This window comes from Camelus ferus, chromosome 2, assembly GCF_009834535.1.
Source record: "Camelus ferus isolate YT-003-E chromosome 2, BCGSAC_Cfer_1.0, whole genome shotgun sequence".
NCBI lineage: Eukaryota > Metazoa > Chordata > Mammalia > Artiodactyla > Camelidae > Camelus > Camelus ferus.
The window spans coordinates 72585681-72600994 of NC_045697.1; the positions used below are offsets into that span (position 1 = coordinate 72585681).

General features: G+C 34.7%; 1 protein-coding gene across 6 annotated transcripts in view; it reads right to left on the reverse strand.

The window, feature by feature from the left end:
* Positions 1-15314, reverse strand: part of CENPE (centromere protein E) — a 69193-nt gene that overhangs the window by 19587 nt on the left and 34292 nt on the right. For 3 of the 6 annotated variants that reach the window (XM_032461013.1, XM_032460995.1, XM_032460987.1), the window contains 14 exons: positions 13286-13576; positions 13002-13160; positions 11815-12105; positions 10268-10558; positions 9944-10102; positions 9433-9720; positions 9177-9329; positions 8710-8997; positions 7968-8126; positions 7500-7781; positions 6682-6840; positions 5709-5999; positions 2153-2260; positions 60-278 (listed from right to left, as the gene is read on the reverse strand). In XM_032461013.1, the coding sequence (XP_032316904.1) occupies positions 60-278; positions 2153-2260; positions 5709-5999; positions 6682-6840; positions 7500-7781; positions 7968-8126; positions 8710-8997; positions 9177-9329; positions 9433-9720; positions 9944-10102; positions 10268-10558; positions 11815-12105; positions 13002-13160; positions 13286-13576 (3138 nt within the window). Of the gene's footprint in view, positions 1-59; positions 279-2152; positions 2261-4460; positions 4745-4923; positions 5090-5708; positions 6000-6681; positions 6841-7499; positions 7782-7967; positions 8127-8709; positions 8998-9176; positions 9330-9432; positions 9721-9943; positions 10103-10267; positions 10559-11814; positions 12106-13001; positions 13161-13285; positions 13577-15314 lie in introns of all 6 variants that reach the window. The other 3 variants (XM_032461021.1, XM_032460994.1, XM_032461002.1) reach the window with 3 other exon arrangements.

A 15314-nucleotide genomic window follows, 5' to 3' on the forward strand; every position in this document is an offset into this window, starting at 1 on the left:
TAAAAGTTTGTAATAGAAATTTACAGCTGTTACAAAGATATTACTAGGAAAGATGGTACCTGAAGTTTCTTCATGACTCTATGGAATTCCATGGAACATCTCTGGTTTGCAGTGAGAAGTTTTTGAATTTGTTTGGTTTGTGGATATGGAAGTGAGAGGTTTGCTTTTACTCTAACTGAAAGCTCTTTTTGGGTTTCAATTTCCTTCTCCAAGTCAAGAGACAATCTATTTATGCATTCATAATGATTATCCATTTCTGAGTATCTCTTAAGAAGTTCCTAAAGAAAATTAAAATTTATTCAATTTAACAATTCATTCTAATTAACAAGAAATAGTCCCAGCCCTAGAATTTTAACAAAACTTAATGCTTTAATACTTTTTATAGGACAGAAGTTTAAAAAATTTAAACAAATATAACAAAGAAAATCAGAAACAACCATTGCTACCATTTTGATGCATTTCCTTTTGGTCTTTTAAACATCTATGATTTGAAAGTGTATTTACAAAGTCTGAAGGGAAGTTTGAGTTAATTCAATCTAGTATGCACTGCAGCTCAAGACTGAGTGCTGGCTTAAGTTTCCAGTAGGCAGTGTGAGTGAGCGCACAGAACAAGTGACTAAGAATCAAACTAGTATTTATCAACTTGGTGGAGCCTCTTCACACATTTCTATTACCTGCCTAGAATCCAAGTTTTCTAACCTTCGTTCAGAGTCTGAGTTCAGGTTCTAGCTCTGCCACTTGCTGATGGGGGAAACCACTGAGTCATTTTCACAATTACAAAATGAAGACTACAATAATTGCCATGGGCTTTCTAGGGGATCAAATATTAAATAGTATCTATATCTATGTAATCTATAAACCATATAGACATTATGGCTTAAAGGAAATAAAATTATATTTGTAAAAATGCTTCTATACCCAAGTTTTACACTTTGTCACATTTGGTTTTAAATCCTGATTCCACCAATTTACTAGCTATGTGACCTTGGGCAACCACTAAACTTCTTCTCAGGGTCTCAGTTTCTTTGTTCATAAATGGAGCAATACTACCATCTCATGAGTTGAAGCACCCAGTACAGTGCCTGCATGTGGTAGACACTCAAGGGGCCAGGGCCCATAAACTCAAGTGACTAGATGCCAGGCAGGCGACCCCTTGGTCAGAGTATGGGTGGAGGAACACGTTAAGTTCAAGTTGCTACAATAATGTACTAACATATTTAGTTCAGGGTGTTAAACTATAGAAAAAGGGGCTTCTGACAACAAGGAGCTCTCTTTAGTAAGTTAAGGAAAGGCTATGTAGATGTTCATTAATCTGGGATGTTGGAGAGGGGATTCTGCCTTTGACTTTACAATGAATCACGTTATGGTATGGAGCACACTGTGGTCATTCACTGTACTTTTAATAAACAAAAACTGAATGCTGACTTCTGTCAGGAATTGTGCCAGGTGACACACCATAAACACCACAGAAAGTCCTCAGGGACTCTGCACTTTCACAGAGGCGACAGTAACTCATGTTGCTTTGCCCTCAACATACTCTGTATCCACACACCTCTCACTGCTTCCACTGCTGCCTCTTCAGGCTGGGCCGCCGTCGCCTTCCCTGGGTTACTGAGATTAGCTTTTCAAATGGTCCTCCTGCTTCCAATCATTTTCAACACAACAATCATAGCCATTCTTTTAAAACATAACTCAGATTGTGTCTCTCTGGGGTCAGATTTTCTAAGGAGTTTGCATCTTACTCAGAATAAAACCCAACGTTCTCTTCAGGCCCAGAGCCTGCTTCCTCCCCATTACCTCTTGACCTCACTTCTAATGAGCTGCTTCCCCTTCCTGATGTTCCTGAAACCCACCAGACAGGCTTTCGCTTCAGAAGCCTTGTACCCGCTGTTCCCTCTGCTTAGACTGATCTTTCCCTGGATGCCGTGTGTCTTGATCCTTTACCTCTTTCAGGTATATGCTCAAGTATCTCCTTTCCAGCGAGGACTTAAAATCACGAACCCGTTTTGTGTGTGTAGTGTATGTACGTATGTGTACACATACATACTTGTACTAAAGTTCAGAAAAATTCTGAGTATTATCTACTCATTCCACATTAGGCCTTTGGAAGGGTATAGATATTCATTTGTAATTTTAACAGGAGAGCACTTACTTTTATCCTAAAGCACTTTTCTTTTAGCCTTTCTGTAAGATGTTGGTTTCCATCACATTGCAGTTTTTTCTCATATTTTACTACTTCTCTGTGGTTCTGTTGATCCTGCTTTGATACAAAGAAATAAAGGAGACTTCAGCTGTAACTATATTCACATATTAAATCTACTCATATACTTTCTAAATTATATTTTTATATCCTTTCAATAATGGAATTAAATATCACACATGTAACTCAAAAGTAATGCTAAAAAGGCTCAGAAAAATTCATTTAGTACATAATAGTACCACTAAGTCTTGTAGTAAGTAACCTCAACTCATTGGAAAAAGAAGTGGGAAAACCACATATTTTTGGAAGACAGGATTTGTTCCTTTACCATTTATAGCTGCAAACTGGATTTTGGGTTTATCTCCATTTCCTACTCTTCCAAGTCTCTGCCTTAGAATCACTGCTGCCAAATTATTTTGCTAACAAAACCAAGTCTATTACCTATGGTGTTCCAAGCCCTGTTCATATAGTCTTTGAAGCACCTTGAAACAGAAAATGCATATCCTGTTTATATTTTGTATTTCTGATTAGAAGTGCAAAACAAAACACTGTTTAATAAATATTTGTTAAATGAACTGGGTCTCTATAAATTTAGTTAGGCCCACACAAAGATGATTCTCAAGTGTCTGATATTTCTACTGAAATTACAAATGATACTGCTTTCTACCTTATTATTTCTTTACTATGAGACAATGATGAACATGAGAATGAAATATGAGAACAAAAAAAACTTTTATAGATTTCATACAATTTCTTATTTGTCTGAATTCTATAGCGGGATTCAATTAGGTTTCTGAAGATGTGATTCTGAAATCTGAATGTCTATAAAAAGCCGTATTAGAAAAACTTCCTTTTTTATACTCATCTTGCCTTTTTTCCTTCTAACGTCTAACTAGAGCCTATGTTTAAAACTCTATCACGTAGAGGTAGAAATGAGATATTTCATCTTTCTGATATTCAAATATTTCTCTATTGAGAATGACGCTACTTCTTGGCTTAAAAACCTTTTCAAAAACTACATTGAAGAAAATAGTCTGCTTTATTTAACAAATCTTTTCTTAAAACTAGTGAATTAAAAGGTACTTTCTGAAAAACAAAAACACTAATTCAAAAAGATACATGTGCCCCAATGTTTATAGCAGCATTATTTACAACTCTCAAGATAAAGAAGGAACCTAGATGTCCATCAACAGATGAATGGATAAAGAAGATGTGGTATATATTTACACAATAGAATACTACTTAGCCATAAAAAATAAAATAGTGCCATTTGCAGCAACATGGATGGACCTGGAGATCATCACTGTAAGTGCAGTAAGTCAGAAAGAGAAAGAAAATGCCATATGATATAACTTATATGTGGAATCTAAAAAAAGAGATACAAACGAACTTATCAGACTCACAGACATAGAAAACAAACTTATGGTTACCAAGAGTTAAAGGGGGTGAGCAGGGATAAATTGGAAATTTGAAAACTGCACCGCTTGGGGAGTGATGGAAATGTTAGACATCTTGATTGTGATAGTGGTTTCATTGTTGTACACATCGATCAAAATTCATCAAAGTGTACATCTGAAATATGTCTAGTTTACTGTACAGGAATCATACCACAATAAAGGTGTTAAAAAAATGAAATTTTGCCATTTGTAGCAACATGGATGGACTTTAGAGGGTATTATGATTAGTGAAATAAGTAAGACAGAAAAAGACAAACACTGTACAAATAATTTATATGTGGAATCTAAAAAATACAACAAACTAGTGAACATAACAAAAAAGAAGTAGACTCACATATATAAAGAACAAACCAGTGGTTACCAGTGGGGAGAGGGAATGGGGAAGGGACAGCATAAGTGTAGGGAATTAAGAAGTAAAAACTATTATGTATAAAATAAGCTATACAGATAGAGTGTACAGCACTGGGAATATAGCCAATATTTTACATTAACTAGAAGTGGAGTATAACCTTTAAAAATTGCAAATCACTATTTTTGTACACTTGAAATTCATATAATATTGTATATCAACTACACTTAAGTAAAAAAGTTCTTACCAAAAAAAATGTATTTTCTGAAAAACATTTTTGCTTCTTTTAAAACTGTATTTTCTATTTGTGTGAAAATTATAATTAACAGTTAGTTTCCCCCATTATCATTTACTGTTTGTAGACATTTCTAGGAAATACAAAACAAAACATTACCCTTTTAAAAAGCTTGATTCTTATAAATAGTTACTAAATAGGGGAAGATTCTGAACTCACTCCAACTATCATCTGTCTTAAGGTTTCTCTGAATTGGTCTCTTTCCATTTTGAGAAACTCTTTTATCATCCTTAGCTCATCTCTTTCCTTAGCTATAATTCTTTTATCTTCAAGGCTTTCATAAAGTTTCTTAGTCAAGTGTATGTTATCCATTTTCATACTTTGCATAGATAAATTTTGGGCCTCAAATTGCTTCTTCAGTTGTCCCATTTCATTCACTTTTTTACGAATTTTAATGACATCTTCTTTCATTTTAAGAAGCTGAAGCTCTTTTTTCTGAAGTTCTTGGCTCTTGACATAATTATAAAACAAGTTAGAATGCAAACAGAATTCCTTCAAGAAAGGAAAATAGTGTCTATAGTATATGTTCGTATATAATCTATATTGACGTTATCTGTATCTATATTCCTCCTCATTCTGTAAGTAATTCTGGAGACAGTTACTCCCCCAAAGAACAAAACACCATCTATCTTTTCCTGTAATTCATCTTTTGATTTATTTAAATCCTTTTGAATATTTGAAATCTGAGATGTCTTTCCTGAAACTCTCTCTCTGAATTTACCGATAGTTTTTTGGTGTTCTTTCAAATGCATATGAGCAATTTTTAGTTGCTCTTGTGTTTCCAGATCGTTTATTATTAGAAGAAATTGAGAAATATGATATAAAGGCACATCACCTTTTCTTAACAATGGACTAGTTAAACAAAGTCTTAAAAAATACATGCTCATACTTACAAACAACCATCATGTCATCCCGCAAATTAGAACAGTACAGAGGACATAAAGTAAAAGTTCCTGTCCTTAGCCACACCCATCCCAGTCCTGTTACATGCACTCTGCCACTTACTTTTCACATTTCATATCACTTGGACAAGTTTCTAAATCAGTATCACACAAAGAGTGTCTCATTCTTATGCTTAATATTCCACTATACAGATGAACCCCACTTAGGTTAGCCTGTGCCTTACTGGCAGACACTTGGATTGTTTGTGATTTTGTTCATCACAAACAATGTTGCAGTGAATGCGGTTGTATTTCTGCCCAAATATGTGAATATATTGGTAGGATAAATTCCTACAAGTGGAACTGATGTAGCAAATATATATACTGATAAATTTTTAAAATGATATTGTCAAACTGTCTCCTTAAAAGATTGTAACATTTAAATTTTTACCCACAGTATCACATTTTTTCAAACTTCTTTTATTAAAAACACGCTCACTTGACAGGAAGAAAGAACACAACTCACTCTAGCTATGGTTCCTTGTAGGTCTGCCTTGAGTCGATCTCTCTCCAGTCTGAGAGTCTCTTCTGCTCTCCTTAGGTCATCTCTTTCTTTCATTACAGATTTCATTTCTTCAAGGCTTTCATGAAGTTTCTGGGCCAAATTTAAGTTCTCCATTTCTATTTTATTCAAAGTTAAACTCTGGGCCTTGAATTCTTTCTTCAGTCTCTCCATTTCACACATTTTTTTCTGTGTCTCACTGACACCTTCTTTTAACTTAAAAAGTTGATGTTCATTTGCTTTAAGTTCTTGGATCTTAAGATAATCATAAAATAACATGTCAGGATATAGATGGTTTCTTAGGAAGGATAAAGAACAGTTTCTAAACTGATTGAGACAATAGTCTTCCCATGTCACTCATTAATATTCTGCATAATTCCACAGAGGATTTACTTTCTTTTGAGGTATAATATACGTAATTACACACTAATCTTATGTGTATACAGCTCAATTATTCTTGACATATGTATACAGCTATGTAACTACAAGTCAGATTAAAATATAATATAGAACATTTACTTACCTTACTATAAGGTTCTTGTGTGCCCCTTTTAGAATGAACCACTATTTTGACCTTTACCATCCTATATTAGTATGCCTGCTTTTAAACCTAAAAATCACCATGTATTTATCCGTTCTCCTTTGATAGGCATTTAGGCTGTTTTCAGGTTTTTGTGATTATGATTGCAGCTGCTGCGAACATTCTTGTACATCTTTATGTGGAAGTGCGCACTCCTTCCTCTTAGGTTACATACCAAAGAGTGGGAATGCTGGGCTACAGGCAGGTATATGATATGGTTCAGTGTTAGTAAACACTACCAAGCTGTTTTCTAACGTGGCTAAACAATTTTGCATCCCCAAAGGGTTTTAGGCATTACTATTTATTCTAGGAATAAATCAGCTACCCAAACAAATAGGCCCCCTGCCCCCTTAATACCTTTTCTTGTAATTTAGCATTAGAATTTTCTAAATCTATTTTCATAGTTGATATTTCATCTGTCTTCTCAAAAACAATCCCTCTGAGTTTATCAATAATTTCCTGGTGCTCTTTCAGATGGACGTGAGAAATTCTTAGTTCCTCTTGCTTTTCCAGGTCCTTTATTATTAGAAAAATTTCAAAAACAATGACATATCTTAATGTTAACTAGTATTTTCTTTTTAATGAAAATGACACATTTTCTTAGTAAAAATAATAAATCTTTTACTTCTTACACTACATCTTTGATGTTGTTATAAAGTTATAGGCTTTCCCTTCCCCACCCTTACCTCCCCACATTGTATTCATACTTTTCAGAGGCAAACATACTGTTCTACAGCTTACTTTTCTTTGTCAGGGTTATTTTGGGCTTCAAATTAGGACATTTAAATCTATTTCATTTTTAAGGGTTGCATAGTATTCCGACATATTGGTCCTATTTATCCAGTTTCCTTGTGATGGACATTCAGGTTACTTCCTATTTTTTAAATCACAAATCGCTATGATGAACCACCTTATGGTGTATGTATGTGTTTATATACATATATATATATTTTTTCCTTTATCTTAACAACTGAGTAAGTGTACATATAGGATAAAGTCCACAAAAAAAAATGCTGGTTACAGAATTTAAAATTTTCAACAATGATACCAAATTACCTACCTAAAAGGTTATCAGTTCACTCTCATCCAAAGTACCACTCATTTCAAAGAAGGGTTCATTGATGGAAGGAAAACATCACAGTTACTCGCTGGGAAGAGGAATGAGTGTAACTTACTTTAGCTTCTGTTTCTCTGAGGCTTTCCCTGAGCTGGTCTCGCTCCATTTTGAGGATTCCCTCCATTCTTCTTAGGTCATCTCTTTCCTTAGTAACAGATTTTATTTCTTCAATGTTTTCATGAAGTTTTTGTGTCAATCTTAATTTCTCTGTTTCAATACTTTCGTGGGTTGAAGCCTGAGCCTGTAATTGCTTCTTTAGTTGCTCTGTTTGATCCATACTTTCCCTGAGATCATTTTTCACCTTAAGAAGTTGATCTTCTTTCTCCTGAAGTTCTTGGATCTTAAGATAATCATATAATAGGTTAGGATGTAGACAGATACAGAGAAAAAGAGAAAAAGCTGAAGAATACTTTCTAAATTGAATAGGCAAATCTTTACTTATTTCAATATTAAACGCTCATATCCTATTTCATTATACAAAAGATCTGATCTAAACTCTCAGTTACTTAGATATCAGAAGAAATACCTGTGCGTTGAAGGCAGTTTTTGTGTTTTCTAAATCCACTTGGATATTTGATATTTCATCTGTCTTCTCTGAAACAGTTCCTTTGAGTTTATTGATAGTTTCTTGATGTTCTTTCAGACTCATGTGGGCAATTCTTAGTTCCTCTTGTTTTTCCAGGTCCTTTATATTAGAGAAAGAAAAATAATACATTCAGAATAATACAATTCAACAGTGTGTAGAAAAGTATAGGGTTAGAAGTAAAAATTCCCCTCCCTCTTTAGGCCCCACAGTTCTCTTCCTCTAAGTGACTTTTAGATGTCAATATATTCCAGATATACTCCTCCATAACTTACTTTTTCTCCCCATCAGGATTATTTCTAAATCAGCTCTACTTCACTCTTTACCTGGGGCTTGCTATTCTATGGTCTGAATGTGCTGCATTTATTTAACCAGTCCCTACTAATGGATAGTTAGAATTTTTCCTTTTTTTGTTTTCTTTTTTTCAATTTTGTTATTGCAACTTGCTGCAGTGAATATCATCCTACAAATACTTTTTGCACAACTGTGCTAATGTGTACAAGATAAATAGCAATTATTGGGTCAATGCATACACTTACTGAAAAATTTGGAAGATACTATCATATATTCCTCCTTCAGCCTTCCTCAAGGTTGGATCAATTTTACATTCTCACCAACTCTATCACTCATGGTTCTTTTAAGACACAATGTGATATTTTCCAGTTGGGGAAAGATGGTAACTCACTTTGATTATGGTTTCTCTTAGGTTTTCATTGAGCTGGTCTCTCTCTACTTTGAGAGTCTCCTCCACGCTCCTAAGGTCATCTCTTTCTTTTGTAACAGACTTTATTTCTTCAAGATGTTTGTGGAGTCTCTGAGTTAACCTTCTGTTCTCCATTTCTGTATTTTCCAGAGCTGATTTTTGGGCCTCAAGTTGCTGCTTAAAGTTTTCTATTCCACACATTTTGTCCTGAGTCTCACTGACATCTTTCATCTTAAGAAGTTGATGTTCTTCTTCTTGAAGTTCTTGAACCTGAGAAAATCGTAAAACAAGTTAGGAGATAGGCATACATTTTTAGTAAAAAAGAACTTTCTAAATTAAGGCAATCATTTTTACATTTTAGTCTAATGTATACACTATTTTCTTCCATAAGGTAGATGAGGAATACAATAATCAGATGTCATTTTCCAACTTAACCAAACAAGACCTACCTTTTCCTGTAATTCATCATCTGAAATTCCTGAGTCTCTCTGAATATTTGCTCCTTGATCTGTCTTCTCGGAATTACTCCCTGCATTAATGGTTTCTTGGTACTCCTTCAGAAGACCGTAAGTAGTTTTTAGTTCATCTTTGATTTTCTGTCCCTTTATGATTGGAGAAAAATTATTAAAACTTAATAGTGAACATCATCATTATCACCTTAACACTGTTTTTACATCCAAAAAACATTACAAGAGGGAAACTCACTTCAGCTACAATTTCTTTAATGTTTTCTTTGAGTTGGTCTCTCTCCATTTGAAGGGCCTCCTGCACTCTTTTCAGTTCATCTCTTTCCTTAATTATGGTTTTTATTTCCTCTTGACTTGCCTGAAGTCTCTCAGTCAACTCGAGCCTCTCGTTTTCTATTCTTTGTAGTGATGAATCTTCGGCTTTGAGATGCTCCTTTAACTGTTCCAGTTCACTCATGTTTTCCTCAGTCTCACTGACTTCTTTGATCCTAATAAATTGTTCCTGTCTTTCATGTAGCTCTTGAGTCTTAAGATAATAATAAAATAAGTTAATAGCCAAAAATATACATATGTACACACATATAAACGTGTGCTTATTTATGTGTATATTTATATGTAAATATACTTTTTTTTAAGGAAAGAAATCCAGGATGCTTTCCAAAACAATTAGGAGGTAAACAGTAGTCTTTGTAATCCTGTTAGCCACCGCCTGTAACTTTTCTCCCACTGTTCCTTCACCCCAAATTTACCTTTTTCTGTAATGCATCATTTGTTGTTTCTAATTTCTTTTGAATGCTTGATATTTCAGTTTCCCTCTCTGAAAGATCCACTCTGAGTTTATCAATAGTTTCCTCCTGTTCTTTCAGGTGACAATAAGCAACTTGAAGTTCTTCTTCCATTTCTAGGTGCTTTATTATGAAAGGAAGTTGTAAGAAATTTGAAAACATTATAATCATTACACTATAACTAATTCCTTTTCCCCAGAGGTTTATTTTTTACTAAGATACTTGCTTACAGAATATTAAAAAAAAAAATACAACAGACACACACATGAGTGGAAGGATGAAACTTACTTTAGCTATCATTTCTCTTATGTTTTCTTGTAGTTGGTTCCTTTCAGATTGAAGAACTTCTTGTAGCCTCTGTAGGTCATCTCTCTCCTTAGCTGTAGATTTCACTTCATCATGACTTTTCTGAAGTCTCTCAGACAACTTGAGCTTTTCCATTTCTAGCCTTAGTAGTGCTGAATCTTTGGCTTTGAGTTGCTCCTTCAGTTGATCAGTCTCACTCATAATTTTCTTAATCTCATTGTCCTTTTCTTCCATATTGAAGGACTGTTCTTGTTTGTTTTGAGATGCTTGGATCTTAAGAGAATCATACAACAATACAGTTGATATCCAGAGATACTTTATTTTATTTTAGGGAAAAAGAAGTAAGGATACTTTGTAAAACAATTAAGTCAGGGATTCAATGGCTCATTTACAGAGCAATCTTTCCACTCATCTACTCTTCCATTATTCAGATATTTAATACTTATTTACTGAGAACTCACTGTGCTGTCAATATCCTATTAAGCTGGAGATGAAATGGTAAATGAGACTTTACATGATCTGTTTTTTTGAGACTTACATACTTTAGGGGAAAAGACAGATATTATACCAAATCTTACCAAACAGAGGAGCTGGGTTCTTTCAGGGTACCAGTGGCAAATCTAACTTACTGTGAGTGGTTAGGAAGGGCTTTCTGGGGGAAGGAAAGCTTCAGTTGAGATCTGAAGGCTGTGAGCACTAGTTAGGCAAAGAGGGGTATAGAAATACAACAAGGAAGACTAGAATATCTGGAAGCCATGAGGTGAAAAAGAGCAATAGACTAGAGCTGTTGAAGCACAATGAGCAGGAGAAAGAGTGAGATGAAATAGGGCTAGAGATCAGCAGGGTCTGGGATCCAGGGTCTCATAGACTGTGTGAAGGATGCTGGTCTTTATTTCAAGAGTAACAATAAGCTATTAAAGGGTTTTAAGAAGAAAAGATCCCTTGGGCTCAGTTTGGAGAATGAATTAGAGAAGTATGAAATGAATGGGGAGACCAGATAGGCGGCTAATGCAGAAATTCAGGGAAAGAAATAATCATGGCTTGGATTAGGCCATCAGCTATGTGGAGAGAAGAGTGGAAGGATTTTACACACATATACACACCTCCCTTAAAATCAACAAGGTTTGGTACTTGGATTACAGAGTGAGTAGGGTGGAAGGGACAGTAGTAGGGATGATTCTGGATTTCTGACTGGATCAATGAGGAAGATAGTAATACCTCATGAAATGCTGGAGAAACAGGTTTAAAGAAGGAAAGAAAATAGCATTTTTGGCTTTATCCTTTCCTGTAATTTGGCACGGCTTTTTCTAAATCATTTGGAATAGTCTCTTCCCTGACACATTTCCTCTGTTTCAATAGTTTTTTATTATTTATGAGCAATTTTTAGTTATTTCTGTTTTCAGTCACTTAATAATTTAAGAGATGCTTAAAGAAAATTGGTAATAACATTATAACTACAAATGCCCCCTTTCCCAAAGACTTGATATTTATAAAACACTTATTTAATGGGAGGAAAGGATGAAACTTACTTTAGCCAAAGTTTCTTTAATCTCTTCTTTTAGCTCGTCACGTTCAACTTGAAGTGCTTCGTTTGTCATTTTAAGGTTGTCTCTTTCCTTAGTTAGAGATTTTATTTCTTCAAGACTGTCTTGAAGGTTCTCAGTCAACCTGAGCCTTTCCATTTCTATATCTGCCAGTGTTGCTGAATCCTTGGCTTTGGACTGTCCTTTCAATAGCTCCAGTTGATCCACTGTTTCCTGAGTATCACTGACTTCTTTCACATTAGGAAGTAGCTCCTGTTCCTCATGAAGCACTGGGATCTTGTGATATTCATAAAATACCAAGGTTACTATATAGAGAGTGTTATCATAATTTTTTAAAGGGAAAAGGTGAGACTACTTTCCATAGCAATGAAAGTGACCTTGAACCCTCACGGTCTACCATGGAGTACAAATTCCTATTTATTCATTTTCACTTGATTCCTACTAAAGCTATTCATGACTTTTCTGCTAGTCACATTCTGTCATAATTTTCTTTTTCTCCAGCTTATATCCAAAGTGAACTAATCCTTACATTTACCAACAAATTATTAATCCAGTCAGTTGCATACTTTATTTCTATACTAGTTCCCAAATGCAGGAGAAATTTCAGAGTTGAGCAGATTATATCCCAATAAATGAATGGCCCCCATTCTCAGATGAATGCTAATGTTACTTCATATATTTTTTATGGGTACAGATTGATCCCCCTTTCCCATGACCACTAGTGGTACCATCTAACTTTGCATATCATATTTCTACATTTATCATACTGGAATTGAGGGATTTTTTATATGCCTATATTGGGGAAAAAGAACAATGTCTTATTCATAGCCACAGTCTCAATGCCTGGCACATAGTAGGCTTTTAACACAGGTTGGTCCGGTTACCCCAGTGCTTCATTTTCTCCATGGCATTTGCCATTATCTCAAATTATCTTGTTCATTTGACTGCTTATTCATTGATTACTTCTTTCCACTGCAAAGTAAGTTCTGTGATCACAGAGATTTTGTCCACCTTGTTCCCATTTTATTTCTATAACCCAGGACTGTATCTCCCATGTTAGACACTCAACAACTACTATACAATAAATAACTCAGTCACTGTCTAATGCTTATCATTCCTTCAAGGAGAAAGAAAGGAAGAAGGGACAAGGAGGGAAGGAAGAAAATACAAACCTTTTCTTGTAATTCAGTATTTGCTTTTTCTAAGTTCTTTTGAATACTTATTATTTGAGCTGTCTTCTCAGAAATGTTTCTTCTTAGTTCTTCAATAGTTTCTTGGTGCTCTTTTAGATGCATGTGGGCCATTTTTAGTTCTTCTCTTGTTTCTAGACCCTTTATTAGCAAGTGAAATTTAAAAAATAATTATAATAACATCATCCCAACATTGCCTACCCTTTTTCAATTGACTCAGATTTTAAGAAAACATTTAATAGATGAAAGAAAAGGGTATGACTTACTGTAACTTCAATTTCTCTTATGTATCCTTTAAGTTTACTTCTCTCTGTTTCAAATGACTCCTGTAATTCCTTTAGATTGTCTCTTTCCTTGGTTATGAATTTCATTTCCTCATAATTTTCATGAAGTTGCTGAGCCAACTCTAGCTTCTCAATTTTTATACATTCCAATGATAATTCTTGGTTCTTTAATTCGTTCTTTAAATTTTCCACTTCACTCATCTTTTTCTGCATCTCACTCATTTCTTCTCGTACACTAAGAAGTTGCTGCTGTTTTTCTTGGAGTTGTTGGTTCTTAAGGAATAGTTTTTATAATTAGCATTTTGTCTATACTCTCTTAAAATTCTTGTGTAAAATGTATTTGTGGAACTGAAATAATCATCATCATAGCCCTGTCTACACCCCAATATAAACAAATAAGTAGCATTAAATGTAAAGTAACTTTCTAGGCATAGTGTCTATATTGGGTCCTACCCCAAATTCATGTCTACCCAGACCCTCAGAATGTAACCTTTTTGAAAACAGGATTTTTGCAGATGTAATAAGTTAAGGTTTGAGAAGGAGTATTCTTGGACTAAGGTGGGGCCTAAATCCAATGAGACCATCCTTATAAGAGACAGAAAAGGACAGAGAGACACAGAGAAAGTCATATGAAGATGGAGGCAGAGACTGGAGAGATGCAGTTATTAGCGAAGGGCCACCAAGGACAGCAGGGAGTCAAGGACAGCAAGAGGCAAGAAAGGATTCTTCCCTAGAGCCTGCAGGGGGAGCTCGGTTCTGCCAACACCTTGATTTTGGACTTCTAGGATCCAGGACTGTGAAAGAATAAATTTCTGTTGTTTTAAGCCATCAAGTTTATGGTAATTTGATACAGAAACCTTAGGAAACTAAGATAGTCCCACTAGGTTAATCAAGGAGGTAAAGTGAAAGTGAGAAAAATCAAAAAAGGAAAGAGATGAATTAAATATACAGATATAGCTGCCAAATAACTGTAATTCTTTTTCTCTTAAAAATTTGGAAAATTTATTTCCATTTCCAATAAGGTCCATACGGGGTGGCTCAAAGAAACAACGAGGCATTAACTTCTACGTAAGCTTATTGATTTCACTTCTTTAGGAGGAATATGAAATAGACATAAGGTTTTACTATATTCAGTTAAGTTATAGTAAAAGGGATGAGAATTAAGAGAATACATGTTAGGAAAAAAATACAGAAGCACAATGGAAATTGCAATGTATCACCTATAATGCATGTGGCACTGCTCCTAGAATATACAGAAAGATCACAATGGGTGCATTTTAGAATTACTTGGGAAGTACAATTGTTACAAGAGTCTTAGCTCTTCTACAAATATTACAACAGCCCTTACTGCAAACATCTAAGAGATGGTAATACAATAACCCTTTGGTATCCACAGGGGATTGAGTCCAGGACCCCTGTGGATACCAAAATCTGAGGATGCTCAAGTCCTTAATAGAAAATGACACTGTATTGGCGTATAAACTACAAACACCCTCCCTTATACTCTAACTCATCTCTAGATTACTTGTAATACCGGATACAATGCAAATACTACATAAATAGTTGTAAATACTATGTAAATGTTATGTAAATAGTTGCTGGTGCTTGGCAAATTCAAGTTTCACTTTTGGAACTTTACGAATTTTTTTTTCCTCTGAATATTTTTGATCTGTGGTTGATTGAATCCACAGATGCAGAAACTGCAGATATGGAGGGCTGACTGTAGTGATAAATCTTACATTTTAGAGAATGACTGATATATTTCTATAAGAGCAGGCTCTTTGTTTTGTTGACTAACGTATCTCAAGAGCCCAGAACAATGCCTGGCCCATGGCAGTGCTCAATATAAACTTGAATGAATATATCAAATGATTAGTTCAGATGAATGAAGGCTCTGTCTCTCACGTAAAGATTAGAATAATATAATCTTCACAAAGGATGTTAGTTAACATCTCAGTAGGAGTTGAAGTTGTTCCAACTATTAGCATTAAGATCTGTTCATTTGAGAGGT